The sequence below is a fragment of the Musca vetustissima genome, unplaced genomic scaffold, assembly GCF_032173495.1.
Source record: "Musca vetustissima isolate MV318-11 ecotype Yass unplaced genomic scaffold, APGP_CSIRO_Mvet_v1 utg159212, whole genome shotgun sequence".
Classification (NCBI taxonomy): Eukaryota; Metazoa; Arthropoda; class Insecta; order Diptera; family Muscidae; genus Musca; species Musca vetustissima.
This window is the reverse complement of record NW_026885622.1, coordinates 16,787-32,805: the sequence shown is the minus strand read 5'-3', so window position 1 is coordinate 32,805 and position 16,019 is coordinate 16,787. Positions and strand designations below refer to the sequence as shown.

At 35.9% G+C, this 16,019-nt stretch overlaps 3 protein-coding genes across 3 annotated transcripts; 1 reads left to right on the top strand and 2 right to left on the bottom strand.

Annotated features, from left to right (window-relative positions):
• Window positions 1–2,590: 2,590 nt before the first annotated feature.
• LOC133332846 (lectin subunit alpha-like) lies at window positions 2,591–3,545 on the bottom strand. The gene is made up of 3 exons (XM_061541217.1): window positions 3,417–3,545; window positions 3,228–3,339; window positions 2,591–2,883 (listed from the first exon to the last, which is right to left on the bottom strand). Exons 1-3 carry the CDS (start codon window positions 3,543–3,545, stop codon window positions 2,591–2,593), a joined length of 534 nt encoding a protein of 177 aa, XP_061397201.1.
• An 8,963-nt stretch (window positions 3,546–12,508) lies between these two features.
• Window positions 12,509–13,190, top strand: LOC133332845 (lectin subunit alpha-like). Its single transcript, XM_061541216.1, has 3 exons — window positions 12,509–12,649; window positions 12,716–12,827; window positions 12,901–13,190. Exons 1-3 carry the CDS (start codon window positions 12,509–12,511, stop codon window positions 13,188–13,190), a joined length of 543 nt encoding a protein of 180 aa, XP_061397200.1.
• A 1,821-nt stretch (window positions 13,191–15,011) lies between these two features.
• On the bottom strand, window positions 15,012–15,681 carry LOC133332844 (lectin subunit alpha-like). The gene is made up of 3 exons (XM_061541215.1): window positions 15,550–15,681; window positions 15,371–15,482; window positions 15,012–15,313 (listed from the first exon to the last, which is right to left on the bottom strand). Exons 1-3 carry the CDS (start codon window positions 15,679–15,681, stop codon window positions 15,012–15,014), a joined length of 546 nt encoding a protein of 181 aa, XP_061397199.1.
• Window positions 15,682–16,019: the final 338 nt, after the last annotated feature.

Sequence of the window (16,019 nt, the reverse complement as noted above, 5' to 3'; positions counted from 1 at the left end):
CTGACATAATGAAAAAGATTTAGATCGATGCAGAAACGTTTTATTTTAAGTTCGTCCGTCGAACATAAATCATGAATGATGCATCGATCTATGCACGAGTTTAGGCGGATATCCGTTGCAAGGATAGGAAACGAATTTTGGTGGTGCTGAATGAGGTTCCAAAAAAAAATTTTTTTTGGTCCCATTAGAATACTGGCCCAGCAAAGCTTTACTGTCCCCCATTAAAAGGTACGCTATAATCATGTTTGATTATTAGAAAAGAATTATAGGAAATTTTAAACAATTTTGATCACGAATGATTTATGGTCTTATGTGGATGGTTCAACAAGATGTCCAGAATGTGAAGCTGGATCGAAATGGAGGATAATGGACCAGAAGGCATGTGCTGATTAACTGTTAACAATTACGCATTCAAAATTGGGGTTAATATCCGAATACAGAACATCAAGAGAAATATGGCAAAAATTGGAGGCAATTTTTCAATCAAAGGGAAGAGAAGATGTATTGCCTGACACAATGAAGGAGATTTAGATCGATGCAGAAACGTTTTATTTTCAGTTCATCCTTCGTACATAAATAAATATTATTTATTAGTTGTAGAAAACTTGCAGTAGTAGATCCTTAATACCGGGGTAGGAAATAGTGGAATGTATCTCTGGAACATAATTAACAATTTAAATTCCCATGTAAGAATCGATTGTCTGACATCAAGGAGGATATATCGATCTACCAGTTGAGGTGGAGAACAAAAAACCTGTGTAGGGAATTTGTTATCATTAATTTTGGACTCTAATCGAATACGAGAATCGTGGAATCGTTCTGATAATCGAAAGAAAAAATGCAGTGGATCATTAATACATATCTCTGGAAATGTATATCCCATTTAATGTTTGTTTTTATAGTGCAAAACAAAATAATAGCATGAGGTCCTGCAAAATGCAAGCGTGATGTCAAAAGAACCATTGATAATTTATCAAACAAATGCATTTGTCTTCATAAGGACCATGAGAGATAATAGATTATCTGACATCATGGAGGAAGTCATTACATTTAGATCATTCAGAAACCACATCGAATACGTCAGCCCTGTGATCATTGTCAGTCAATGAAACTAAAGTGGAATCTCCACCTGAAGGTTAGGAGGAGGGTTTTGATGGAATTGAATGAGCTTCCAATAAATGTTTGATGGTCTCCGTAAAAACCTGTACAGCTAAGCTTTACTGTCCCCCATTAATAGTACGCTGAGTCGGGTTCTATAACAATTTTTGACTATTGAATTTATTGACAAATGATCCCTTAGTCATAATGGAATATATTATCTAGGTTCCAAAAAATGTTTATTGTCCCCATAGAAAACCGATTCAATGAAACGTTACTCTCCCTCATTACAGAAATACATACAAATGTTGCCAGACCACTTAACGTTCTGAGCCATTAACACACTTCCAAAACGGTTGCGCAAAAACATGTGTATACCATGGAAGCAATTGTAGGTGTGTGTGGATTAATTATCCATCGCTACAACAAAAATCTGCTTTGAAAAGGACTGTTTCTAGAATGAAGACAAATGTCGAACTTTGACAAATTTGAATTTAATTCGCATATGCAAGTTTCGCATCAGGGCGGAATAAATACAAGTTATCAACATACGACTTTTGTAAAGCCACATAGCCAATATGCCTGATTAGCCGCTTAACCAACGGCGAAACGCGTCGCATAATGGTGGGTACGTGTAGATTCTTCTCCTGGCTTTCCTTTTCATTGCAAAACTTCGATCATTAAGCTCGACTCGAAAGAGTATAAATAATCACTTTAAATCGGATTCTTTAATCATTTCTGATAAGTAAAGTTATTGGTGTATGGCATATGCTCACTATAGGTAAACCATTCAGAAAATTGGTTAGGTAAATGGTACAAAAGATACGTTTGTTGGTGGGTAAAAAAAACTTATTTCGTTTAAGATGGAGCGGAGGTGGAATGATGAATCTGGATGGACTATTCTTTCTTTATAGTATTTGAGGATTGTGGTTTAATAATGTTCCTCTATGAAAACGAGGGTGTAGAGGGGCAGAAAAGTTTTTAACGGAACTTTTTTAATGTATATCGAACCGAAGTTTATGTAATAGTACGTTTACATTTAACCGGATTTCGTTAACCCAGTAGGTTTCAATTGTCAATTCCTTTGCATATATGTCAAATAAATCCTCATAAAGTAGGTTAACCCGGTAAAAAGTTCTAATGTTCTGCCGTTTAATTTCGATTTAAAAGTCCTTATTTACGTTTTAAACTTTTTTGAAAATAAAAATCATTCACGAAACGCCCCATTATCGTTCTGCTAAAGATCTTTAGCTGAAGTTTTCAACTGAGAATCTATAATTTTTTATTTCATATTTTTTATGGAATAAAATACCTCTTAACATACGATTTACAATGTCATGGCATACCTATCCCAAGATCCCAACAGGCTCAACTCATGCAGTAGGGTAAATAAAAGTTCATTTATTTCTAACATTCTTTCCCATATTTTATTTATTTATTTTTTTTTTTTTTTGAATAATAACAATCGTTAAAACATATTCTACAACGTATTCTACAATGCAAATAAGTGATCTATGGCAATTTTCTTCTCTTCCATGTCGTGTCGAGCAGAGCGCAAAAAATGATTTTCTTCGCAAATGAAACCCATTTTTGTTGCACACTGTGTATCGTTCCATTCAAAATCCGTTCTCAGATCATAATGGACACAATGTTCATTGTTTTCGGAATTATCCGGTTGACCATTCGACCAATTGGAGAATTCAAAAGGTTTGCCAGTTGAAGTCCACGTAAATTTATCCTCCAATCCAAGATCGTTGCCACCCAACCATAAATTAGGACATTTTCCTGTGGAATAAAAAAAATTAAATATTACAAATGAAAACATATCGAAAACCGTATATTATATATAATATTAAAAACGAATCATTCATATGGCCTGCCCTCGATTTTTTTTAAATCCACGCTTTTATAGCCACCACGAAAAAATATTTTTTCAACATCCACGCGTATATATTGATATCAAAGAAATAATTTTTAAAAATTTACGCCTATATATTGACCTCAAAAATATTTTTAAAAAATCTACACTTGTGTTGGATTTCAAAAAAATATTTTTTAAAAAAATTACGCCCATAAATAGGGCATCGAAAAAATATTTAAAAAAAATATTAAGAAAATTAATTACTTACCAAATCTCCTACGTAATACCTTCTCAATACTTGCATTCTTTTCCGGTGTATCAATGACTATGAGTGTCATATCCCTTATTGCACATTCATCCTTGGCCTCAAACCAATTATACTGAAAGTTATTATATGGTATCATTGGATTTAAACGGAAGTTCGAATATTTTTTTTCGGAAAAACATTCCTCTTTACCTTTTGTTCTTCTTCAATAAAAATTTTACCAAATTCATTCTCTTTACTCCATTTGTCGGAGACGGTGGCTTCCGTTATAAAAACTACTAAACAGATAGAACTTAGAGCTGCGAACAAATGCCTGACCATTTTGTTTGAATTTTGAAAGTGAACTGAAATACTTTCGTCGTAGAGCCCTATTTATAATACAGACTTGTGTTAGGTGATAAGCTTAAAATAAGACTGATGAGTAAAAAAAATAAATGAATCAATCGATCGATCGATGAATAACCTCCGTAATGTATATTTTTTAGGTGCAAACAAATTTGTATGTGGTTCTGCAAAAGGCGAGCGTGATATCAAAAATCCTTTGTTAATTTGTCAAGAAAGTGTATTTGCTTTCATGTGGACCACAGGCGACATATCCTCCGATCCATGCACAAGCTGAGGTGAACTGAAAAACTTGTGTAGAGAATATGTTATCATTTTTTGTTTCATTCAACAGACAAATCAAGCGGCACATGAGTGGCGAATCACACTGAAAACAAAGAATGAAAGAAAAGGTGTTACCATATTCCGCTCAGGCGGTATCTTTAGTGGGAGGTATGTTCAGTGGGAAAGCGAAACCTAAACAAAAAAAGCAACCCTGAACATCTGAATGTAGACAAAATTTTGTGAGATCATTTATTTTCAAAATTTCTTGGAAATATAAGGTAAAATGCAGGAAATTGAATAGATTCCCAATAAAAAAGAAAACCCTTAAATTGCACTGGCCTCCGAAATATCAAAAGCGAGGCCAGTGATTCTTTGAGTTCCGGTTGAAGTTCTTGTTGAAGACCGGAAATTGTTTTTACCACAGGCGCAAGGAAATCAGTAAAGTCCCCAAAGTAAACACCATAACAAGGTAATCATATAATAAGCACTGAGACTATCAAGACCAGGATATATGTGCAGTGACGGTTATATGAACCTCAACATCCTGTTGTGTGTTAATGTGCTGTCTATGTGTTTGCCCTAGTTTGTAAGAAATTTTATCTTTACATTGTTAGGAATTTTTAATGCCTGACGTACTTTAATATATATGTTACATATTCCTTAAGGACGATAGAGAAGGATTTGAGTTGACCAAAAATTGAAGAAGGATAACAACATCCCCTATTAAGTGATCTCTCCTAGGGTAAGAGTATTTTAGAAAAAACCCAAACTACTCCTTTTATAAGCAGAATATCCACTCTATAGTTTCGAGGTACTTTAATATATTTTACATATTCCTTAAGAACGATAGAGAAGGACTTGAATTGACCAGAAATTGAAGAGTGATAACCACATCCCCTATTAAGTGAGCTCTGTTAGGGTAAGAGTATTATAGAAAACCCCCAAACTGCTACTTTTTTATACTCTTTCGAGTCGAGCTTAATAATCGAAGTTTTGCAATGAAAAGGAAAGCCAGGGAAGAACCTACGTACCCACCATTATGCGACGCGTTTCGCCGTTGGTTAAGCGGCTCATCAGCATATTGGGCTATGTGGCTTTACAAATGTCGTAAGTTGATAACTTGTATTTATTCCGCCCTGATGCGAAACTTGCATATGCGAATTAAATTCAAATTTGTCAAAGTTCGACATTTGTCTTCATTCTATTTGAATGATTTTTTATATGATTTTGAGCTTTGTGATAAAAAAAACAAGTATTTATAAAGAAAATCGAAAGTCGATCATGAAAAGTCGACTTTACGATTTTCTCATAGATCAAAAGTCGATCTCGACTTATAGGCTTTTCAATACAAAAAGTCGATTAATCTATTAGTGGAAAGTCGATTTACTTATCCCTAGTTTGTGAATAGGGAGAAGTCCTAGAGGTGAGTGTTTGTGTTATGAAGGGGTTTCCAACAAATAAATGAGGAAGCTTTGGCAACCATGGACGGGTTGAGAAGCATAGGCCCTAGACCGCTAGCTAACCGGAAGGTCCCCTCTAGCGCAGCCTAACAGGAGTCGTAACAATTTTAGAAGAATATTATACCTAAGTCGAGGTAAAATATTTAAACTATGGGTTGAAATAGGTTTCAAATAAATGTTTTAATGTCCCCATAGGCCAAAGGAATCTTTACTTTACTGTCCCCCATTAAAAAGTACATTTAAATCGAGAACCATAATCATTTCAGATTATTGAAAAGTGAAGAAACTCGAAACAACAAGATTTACAATAATGTTGGCTACTCCTTGTTTCGGAACTACTTCCAGCTTATGATCGTCCATCAACTTGGGCAAGCGTGGGTAATGATCTTAAGCCTTCAGTGTTCGCTAAACGAATTTTATTGAAATTTGATTGAGCTTAAATACTACTTATGAGAAGCAAGATCCTCGTCTAGTATTGGTTGTGTAATAATGTAGTAGATTCAGAGATGTAGTTTTTAGTACTATTTACAAAATATTTACATAGTTAACCGTTAATTTTAAATATTTAAATAAGAGTTGCATTTTAATGATTAATAAAATGTATGCGTTTATACTATAGCAAATAATATTTGAATAAAAACAGAGTTGATCCGCTTCAAAAGTAATTAAATGCAATTTTAAAAATATAATAATATTTCAGGAAGTTAGACGAACAAGATTATGTTCACTATAAGCTAAACGATTTCGAAAAATGTAGTTGAACCTCTATTCGCAAATACTATAGAGGGGTTATGGCATCGTCTTAAGTAAATAATTGTCGAAAAACCAGTTTTGCAAATATAATTTTCTACTAGGATGTTGCCGAGCCAATGAGAAAAATCCTGTTCTGGATTTCGTCAATAAATATTTTATGGTTCCAGAAGAAATTCGGTTCAGTAAAAGTTTATTCTCCCTCATTAAAAAATACATTAAAATCAGATTTTAGTGTGTTCACGTAACGAACATGGTTTTTAAATAATAAAGATAGTGAATGTCTTGCTGTGGGTCTCTTGTGTAAAGGATAGAGTATTTAGTTAAACAGGGATCAATTTTTGTATACAGTCTACTTGAGATAAGAGATTATTTTGGTTGAATATTTGTACACAATAATAAGATAGGAGTTTCCTATTGCCACATGTGGTATGTTTGGGAGAGATTTCTTCACTACTGATAAAAAGTGCTTGCCACATGTGAGATAACGAATTCTGTGTGTCCACTCCATCTGTTATGGCAGATGCACTCTCTCTCTCTCTTTTACACATTAGTCTAAGATTATTGGAAGGATTACTTTTTATTCAAATAAATTAGTGTGTAAATGCACAGCAAATAAGAAACATACGTGCTATCACTCCGCGGACAATATCCGCGTAATCGAAATCAGATCCCTAGTTTATCATAGTGAATATTTATTTTCCCTCTTTAGAAAGTGCATTAACATCAGTCTATAATAATTTCTTATTATTGGAAGGTATTTAAATGCTATTTGGCAAATATATTAATAATTTGTTGGCATATAACACCTTGACCGAGGAGACAAAATCGAAAATATATATTTTATATTTATTGATAAATTACAATCGTACAAATAAAATATGCTAATACTTCTTATGTGTGTGTCCGTGAGTTTCTCACATTCTACAATGCAAATAATTGATCGATGAGATTTTTTTTAACTTCCATGTCATGGCGGGCCGTGCGCAAAAAACGATTTTCTTCACAAATAAAACCGATTTTTGATGTACACGGTGCATCGTTCCATTCAAAATCCGTTATCGCATAATAATGGACACAATGTTCATTGCTTTTGTAATTATCCGGTTGACTCTTGGACCAATTGGAGAATTCAAAACGTTTGCCAGTTGAAGACCAGGTAAATTTACCCTCCAGTCCAAGATCGTTGCCACCCAACCATAAATTGGGACATTTTTCAGCGGAAGAAAAAAAATATAATTGAAATATTGAAAAATTATAGTAATGGGAAAAAATATTAAAAATCTAAATGTAATCCTATCGTTTTGGGTTATGAGCTAATGATGAATATAATATTATATTAAAAACTAATTATTACTATGACCAGTCCTTGAAAAAAATATATATTTTTTTAATCCACCTATATAGGAGCTCTAGAAATATTTTTAAAAAAATCGATGCCTGTGTTGGACCTCAAAAAAATATTTTTAAGAAATCCATGCCTGTGTTGGACCTCAAAAAAAAAAAAAAAAAAAATATTTTGAAACCGATCAACTCTATTTTTATTGAAATTATGTATTTTACTTACGATAGTGTAAAAACTTAGCTCATTTAACATTTAAATATTTGAAATTAACCGTCACTTATGCAAATAATCTGTAAATAGTACCATAAAACTACACCTCTGAATTCAATACCCTTTTTATACAACCAATGCTATATTAGAATCTCGCTTCTCAAAAGTAAATTTCAATAAAGCCAAATTTCAATAAAATCGCTCCTCACAGCACGCTGTTGCACTATTACGATAAGATTTAAAGTAGGCTAGTACACCCAGAGCATGTTTAGTTATTGATTAATGTAAGGTTAGCTATTTATCCTAATATGTAAGCGATGTATTTGATTAAATAAAATGACATAGCCAAAATTGGAATTGGAAAATCGCTCCTCTTCCGAGTCCGAACTCCCCCGACTCTAATTCGTTTAGCGAACACTGAAGACTTAAGATCATTAACCACGCTTGCCCAATTTGATGGACTCAGATCATAAGCTGGAAGCAATTCCTAAACAAGGAGTAAAAAAAATAACCTTGTTGTTTCGGATGAAGCCGTACCAGCTCCGCTCACGAGTTTCTTTAATATTTAAATTATCCACGCCTGTGTTGGATCTCAAAAAATATTTTTAAAAAATCTACGTATTATGAAAGAAATGCGTTACTCACCAAATTTTCTTACGTAATATCCTGTCAATTATTGCATTCTTTTCCGGTGTATCGATGGCTATTAGTGTCATATTCCTTATGGCACATTCATCCCAGGCTTCAAACCAATTATACTGAAAATTATTATATGGGATTATTAAATTTCGATGTTAGTTGGAATATTTACTTTTTGGAAAATAATTCCCACCTTACCTTTTGTTCTTCTTCAATAAAAATTATACCAAAATCTTTCAGATTATGCCATTTGTCATAGATGGTGGCTTCCGTTATAAAAACTGCTAGGCAGATAAAACTTAGAGCTCCGAACAGATGCTTGAACATTTTTGTTTGAATTTTCAAATTGAAATGAAATTAATTCGTCATAGAGCCTTATTTATAATACAGAAGACTTGTGTGGGGTGATAAGCTTAAACAAATACGAATAAGTAAAAAATCCCCGATACAGTGTGGTACAAAATTAAACAAATTATTTTAAATTTGTATTTTTTTCATTCATAAAAATATAATTTTTAGACTTCGAAAAAAAATAGTATTAACAAATCTACGCCTATATATGGGTCATGAAAAAATATTTAAATAAATATGGGTCATGAAAAACTTTTTTAATTCAATTCAATATTTTATTATCATCTCTCAATTCATCGTGCTCTCAATTTTCACATATAAAACCAAATTTATAACTGCAATCGATGTCATTCCAATCACGATTGTGTGTTATATGGACACAGTGTTCCTTGTTGAAGAGATTATCGGGTGTGCCCACACGCCAATTGGTGAAATTAAATCCACGGCCAGTAGCCGTCCATACGAATTGACCTTCCGTACCCAAATCCGTACCGCCAATCCAAAGATAGGGACATAACTCTGAAATGGAAAAAAATGCAATTTTTTAAAAACAAATGGAATTGAAACATTTTTTTGGATACTTACTAAATTCCTTCTTTAAAATACCATCCAATATGACATTCTTTTCGGGACTAGTTATTGAAATTAGTGACATTTTGCGAATGGTGCATTCATGTTCGGCTTGGAACCAATTGTACTACAAAAAATATAAAAAAATGTGTTTAAAAACCATGCCAAAAAATATTTAAAAAAAATCCAAGCCAAGATATGGACCTCGAACCTTGAAAAAGTATTTTTTAAATCCACGACTATATATGACATTTAAAAACAATTTTTTTTATCCACACCTTTCTTGGTCTTTGAAAAATATATTTTTTAAATCGATTTGGAAAAAATCCTTACCTTCTGTTCACTGTCAATATAAATATTTTTAATTCCATTTAAATCGATGAGAAAATCCTTTTGAAGGGATTGAGTTAAAGGAATTATAAATTGCAGGAGCACGAAAACTACGATCTGAACAATCTGCGCCATTATTGAAAACTATTTCAATTCTTTGTCAAATCTTGAAGATTGTGAAAGAAATTAGATGATTAATAGAAACCACAATAAATGGATCATAGAAAGTCTTACATAAAATTATTGAGCCAAAAATAACTCAGTGTTAGTTTACAATAAGCCACAAATACAGTGGCTCAAAGATCTTGTCATTTTAAATTCAAAATAAAGACCACGTTCCAAGATGTTGTTTTCTACTATATCTTTCCATCTGAATCGTGGCCTTTCCCTTCTACGGGAGCCATCAGTAGGGTCATTTTTATATGCCTTTTGAGCTGGGACATCTTCATTCATCCGCACAACATGGCCTAGCCACCGTAGTCGCTGCAGCTCAATACGACTGATTATGTCGATGTCCGCGTATAAATTGTAAACCTCGTGGTTCATTCGACGCCGATATTCACCGTCAACGCAGATCGGCCCGTAGATCTTTCGGAGAATTTTTCTTTCAAACACCACAAGAGCTGCCTCATCTGGTTGCGCAAGTACCCATGCTTCTGATCCATATAATAACACGGGTAGTATCAGCGTCTTGTAAAGTGTGAGTTTGGTCTGGCGAGAGGTGGCCTTGTTTCTAAACTGCTTACTTAAACCATAGTAGCATCTGTTGGCCATCACAATCCTTCTCCGAATTTCAAAACTGATGTCATTCGTTTTGTTTATGGCGGTACCAAGGTATATAAAATCTTTGACTACCTCGAAGCTGTTGTTCTCAAGTTCCACAGTTGGTCCGAGTCTACTGGACGTCTTGCGCGTTGATACCATCAGCTTGGTCTTTTTGCCGTTTACTGCCAGACCCACTTTGGCAGGCTCCTTTTCAATTTGTTCAAAAGCGTTCGACCCATTATATCGATGTCATCGGCGTAGGCGAGTGACATGTGTTGTTTGGTGTACAGAGTGTCATGTCTGTTCACATTTGGATCTCGTATGACCTTTTCCAGTAGGATGTTAAAAAGATCACACGACAAACTGTCACCTTGTCTGAATCCTCGTTAGGTATTGAAGGGCTCCGATAGGTCCTTTCCTACTTTAACGGCTGACCTTGTGCCACTTAAAGTTATCCTGCATAGCCGTATTAATTTTGCAGGAATGCCGAACGCAGACATGGCTTTAAACCAGTGTTGGGCAAAATTAAATTGAGAGCAAGTGTGTGCGAGCGTAACTGAGAATTAACCATTAAAAACGACTGACGTAAAGAGAAAGAAAGAGATAATGTGTTTACCCATCGACCCTCAGTTACGGTAGCGTATATGGCCGAGCATGCCTGCTTTAAACACCTCTGAACGGATAGAGCTGTCGAATTCGGCTTTATAGTCGTCAAATATGTGGTATGTGTCGATGTGTTTTTCGTGGGTCTTTTCCAGGATTTGGCGCAAAGTGAAAATCTGGTCAATGTTGGATTTGTCAGGTCTGAAGCCGCATTGGTAAGGTCCAATAATGCCATTGACCATTGGCTTCAATCGTTCACACAGCACACCGGATAGAACTTTATATGCGATGGGAAAAAGGCTAATTCCTCAATAGTTGGCACATATCGTCTTGTCTCCTTTTTTGTGCACGGGACACATGATGCTGAGGTGCCCAATGATTGGAACCTTCCTGCATTTTTCTAGCCAAATTGTACTAATCAGCTGGTGCATGCTACTAACCACCATCTGACCACCAGTCTTGAATAGTTCGATTAGTATTCCATCGGCTCCTGCTGCTTTATTGTTCTTCAGCCGATTAATTGCTATTCTGACCTCATCTTGGCTACGTGGCATACATTCTATACCGTCATCTCTTATTGGTTCTGGGGTATCTTCTTCACCGCCACTATTTGATACCAGAAGCTTTTCAAAATGCTCCTTCCATATCCTCAACACGCTGTCTGTATCTGTCACCAGGTTTCTTTCTTCATCTCTACAGGAGGATGTGCCGGCACCAAAACCTTCGGTTTGGTGTTTTACTCCGACTCAGGACTTCATTCTGAATTCTGTACATCTCGATTTGTTCACGCTCACGTTTTTCTTATTCTTTCTTATTTTTTTCAACACGTTTCTCCTCTCTCCTTTTCTCCCGGTAATTCTCCATCACATTACGTGTTGCTATTGTCTGCAGGGTTGACCTATACACTGCGTTTTACATCTGTAGCATTACGACACTCCTGGTCGTACTATGGTTTTCTTGGTGGTGGTTTTTGGTATCCAAGTACTGCTTTTGCTGCAGTTTGTAGGGAGCGGGAAATTCTTTGCCATTGTGCTTCTATACTATTATCGGGACAAGAAGTGCTTTCGTCAAGCAGGTGGGTAAGTTGTGTTTCCGTGTTGTGTTAGATCGCACCTTTGCTGCAACATCAAGATGAGTGCGAACCTTGGCTGCTACACGGTAGTGGTCCGAATCGATATTCGCTCCTCGGATCGATCGAACGTCTAATACACTGGAAGAATGACTTCCGTCTATCACAACATGATTAATTTGATTTCTCGTTGCTTGATCAGGAGAAATCCAGGTGGCCTTGTGTATATCGATATGCTTGAATCTGGTGCTGCTAACTATCATGCTATTTTGTTGTTATTTTTTCATCATTCATATATAGGCGCGGACATTTTTTTAAGACCTACGGAATTTATTATTTCAAATCACTTCTATCAAAATTTTAAATTTTGTTTCGGATCACCGTGAGGAATTCCCTTGCTTTGCTTAATTGTTATGTGGGGAAGTGTTCAAATTCTTATCAAAGGTCACTGAGAGATTTTTCTTTCTGTACTTCCCCTCCAGATGAGGCTGCTTATCAATTTGCCAAGAATTTTAAAAACGAATACAACTTGAATAAATATAAACAAAAAATTGTGCGAATAAAAATCACAATCCGCTAGACAATCATGAAGGCAAGAGGTATTAAAAATTTTCTATTTTGCGGTTTCTTACTAGCCGTGCTAATCACAAAGATACAGGCCATACCCCAGGATAAATATCATCAAATGGATAATTTTGGGAGAATTTTTATTGATACCGAACAGAAGGTAAAAATTTATTTACATTTATTTTTGGAAGAAATATCTGAAAACTCTGTATTTTTCGATTTACAGTACAACTGGTATCAGGCTTGGAATGAGTGTGCCCTTAGAAACCTAACCTTGATCACTCTGGACACGGCGGCAAAAAGTGCGGCCCTCACCTCTCTATTGAGAACCAAAAAATGTAGGGGAAATATTTTTGAAAAATATATATTTTCAATTTTTTATAATTTAAATTAAATTTGTATTTCTTTTAGTAAAATTCAATTTTTATCTTGGCGGCCACGATTTGGCTGAGGAGGGCCAATTTGTTTGGCCTTTGACGGGAAAACGTTTCGATTTTGCCAACTGGAATTTGGGTAATCCGGATAATTACAAGGATATGGAACATTGTGTCCATATTTGGGAGAACACCGATTACGAATGGAATGATACCCGCTGTGTGAATAAAATGGGTTTCATATGCGAGGAGAATCCATATTTGGCTTTAAGCAGGCGTGATTTGGAATTGAAAAAGGATTTAATAAATCAATTACTTTCATTGTAATTCAAAAGTTTTTTTTTATATTTTTTTAAAGTGGATTTTTTAAAATATTTTTTCGGCAACCTTATAGAGGCGTAGCAATCAACTGAAGAATAATAAAGCAGCAGGTGCCAATGGTTTACAACCCGAACTGTTCAAGACTGGTGGTCAGATGCTGGTAAGGAACATGCACCAGCTGATTAGTACAATTTAGCTAGAAGAATACATGTCCAATGATTGGAACCTCGGCATCCTGTGTCCCGTGCACAACAAATGAGACAAGGCGATATGTGCCAACTATAGAGGAATAAGTCTCCTTCCCATCGCATATAAAGTGCTATCCAGTGTGCTGTGTGAACGACTGAAGCCAATGGTCAATAACATTATTCGATCATACCAATGCGGCTTCAAACCTGACAAATCCACCATTGACTAGTTTTTCACTATGCGCCAGGATTTGGAAATGACCCACGAAAAACACATCGACACATTCCACCTATTCGTCGACTATAAAGCCGCATTCGACAGCCCTATCCGTTCAGAGGTGTTTAAAGTCATGTCTACGTTCGGTATTCCTGCAAAATTAATACGGCTATGCAGGATAACTTTTACTGGCACAAGATCAGCAGTTAAAGTCGGAAAGGACCTCTCGGAGCCCTTTAAAACCGAACGAGAATTCAGACAAGGTGACAGTTTGTCGTGCTGGAAAAGGTCATTCTTGCAAAATTAATATGGCTTTGCAGGATAACTTTGAGTGGCACAAGGTCAGCAGTTAAAGTCCGAAAGGACCTCTCGGAGCCCTTTAATACCGAACGAGGATTCAGACAAGGTGACAGTTTGTCGTGCTGGAAAAGGTCATACGAGAGGCAAAAGTGAACAGAAATGGCACTCTGTACACCAAACAACACGTGTTACTCGCCTACGCCGATGACATCGACATAATGGGTCGAACACTGAGAGCGGTAACATCCACATTTGAACAAATTGAGGAGTCTGCCAAAGTGGGTCTGGCAGTAAACGGTGAGAAGATCAAGCTGATGGTATCAACGCGCAAGACGTCCAGTAGACTCGGACCAACTGCGGAACTTGAGAACTACAGCTTCGAGGTATTCAAAGAGTTTATATACCTTGGTACCGCCATAAACAAAACGAATGACATCAGTTTTGAAATTCGGAAAAGGATAGTGATGGCCGACCGATGCTATTATGGTCTGAGCAAACAACTCAAATGCAAGGCCACCTCCCGCCAAACCAAACTCACACTCTCCAAGACGCTGATCCTACCCGTGCTGTTATATGGATCTGAAGCATGGGTACTTACGCAAGCAGATGAGCCAGCTCTTGGAGTGTTTGAGAGAAAAATTCTCCGAAAGATTTATGGGCCGATCTGCGTTGACGGTGAATATCGCCGTCGAATGAACCATGAGTTGTACCAGCTATTCTCGGACATCGACATTTTTAGACGTATTGAGCTGCCAACGTAGTCGCTGGCCAGGTCATGTTGTGAGAATGGATGAAGATGCCCCAGCCCAGAAGGCATATAAAAGCGAAACAGCTGATGATTCACGGGAAAGGGGAAGGCCAAGAATACGATGGAAAGATCAAGTGGAAGACAACATTGCCAAATATGATCTTTCAAGCTGGAAAAACTGCGCAAACGACCGACGCGCCTGGAAATGTTTTTTAAGTTCGGAAGTTCTGTCACAAGCCAGCTAAGTAAGTAGTATAGAGGCGTGGATTTTTTAGAAATATTTTTTTCGAGGTCCTTATTTAGGCTTGGTTTTTTTTTTAAAATATTTTTTTCAATGATTTAAATTTTTTATTATTTTATGTTTATTAATTTTTCTATCCACTACACCTTTCATAGACTTCATATACCAGATTTTTCATGTGTTGTAATTCCTGTTTTGCTGCTCGCAAATGCAAATTTTCTTCACATATGAACCCCTTCAGTTCACTGCAGGGTGCATCATTCCATTCAAAATCGGAACTTTCCCACAAATTAACACAATGTTCCTGGCCTTGATTGTGACTGGGGTTACCTTTACTCCAATTTGTGAATTCGAAACGTTTTCCCGTCGAGGACCAAACAAAGTGGTCCTCTTGGCCCAAGTCATCGGCACCAATCCATAAATTATGGGATTTTTCTGAAATTAATTTTCATGATGGATTTTAGAATTTTGAAATAAAAAGCCTTGGCTTACCAAATATCCGCTTCAGTAACGAGGTCAATAATTCGCTCTTCTCCGAAGTATCCACCGTGATTAGGGTCATGTTTTTCAGAAGGCATTCATTGCGGGCTTGATACCAATTATACTGGAATTCAAAAGGGATTCGGTTATTATTTTTTTATTTTTAATTCGGAATGGGGTTTTAAATATACTTTATATTCCCTTTCGATAAAAATTGTTTCATTTCCTCCATCCAATTGAAACCATTTTTTCACGGGTATTGTCTGCACCAAAATCCAATTTTGTAGACCAACAAAAATTATGAGCGGAGCTGCAAATCTCATCATCTTATGACGGAGAATATAACTGAAAAATTTTTGCATATTTATTGCAAGTAAACAAAAATAATCAAGGAATATATTTTTAGAATATATTAGGGTGGATTTTTAAAATTTTTTTAATATCCTAACGAGGCGTCGATTTTTTTAAAATATGACCCATATATACTTAGCTGGCTTGTAACAGAACGGTTGTTTCATAAGCCGATCTTAAAACAGATTTCCAAGCGCGTCGGTCTTGTGAGCAAATCCACCAATTTGGAAGACCACGTTCCAAGAGGTTGTTTTATACTTGGTCTTTCCATCTAATTCGTGGCCTTCCCCTTCTACGGGAACCATCAGTA

Excerpts from the sequence above, each read along its gene's own strand:
- LOC133332846 (XM_061541217.1), bottom strand. The coding sequence starts at position 3,545 with ATGGTCAGGCATTTGTTCGCAGCTCTAAGTTCTATCTGTTTAGTAGTT. Across the intron at positions 3,340-3,416 it reads TTATTGAAGAAGAACAAAAG|TATAATTGGTTTGAGGCCAA; the intron begins GTAAAGAGGAAT and ends AATAACTTTCAG. Across the intron at positions 2,884-3,227 it reads GGTATTACGTAGGAGATTTG|GAAAATGTCCTAATTTATGG; the intron begins GTAAGTAATTAA and ends TTTATTCCACAG.
- LOC133332844 (XM_061541215.1), bottom strand. The coding sequence starts at position 15,681 with ATGAGATTTGCAGCTCCGCTCATAATTTTTGTTGGTCTACAAAATTGG. Across the intron at positions 15,483-15,549 it reads TTATCGAAAGGGAATATAAA|TATAATTGGTATCAAGCCCG; the intron begins GTATATTTAAAA and ends TTTGAATTCCAG. Across the intron at positions 15,314-15,370 it reads GTTACTGAAGCGGATATTTG|AAAAATCCCATAATTTATGG; the intron begins GTAAGCCAAGGC and ends AATTAATTTCAG.
- LOC133332845 (XM_061541216.1), top strand. The coding sequence starts at position 12,509 with ATGAAGGCAAGAGGTATTAAAAATTTTCTATTTTGCGGTTTCTTACTA. Across the intron at positions 12,650-12,715 it reads TTATTGATACCGAACAGAAG|TACAACTGGTATCAGGCTTG; the intron begins GTAAAAATTTAT and ends TTCGATTTACAG. Across the intron at positions 12,828-12,900 it reads TCTATTGAGAACCAAAAAAT|TAAAATTCAATTTTTATCTT; the intron begins GTAGGGGAAATA and ends TATTTCTTTTAG.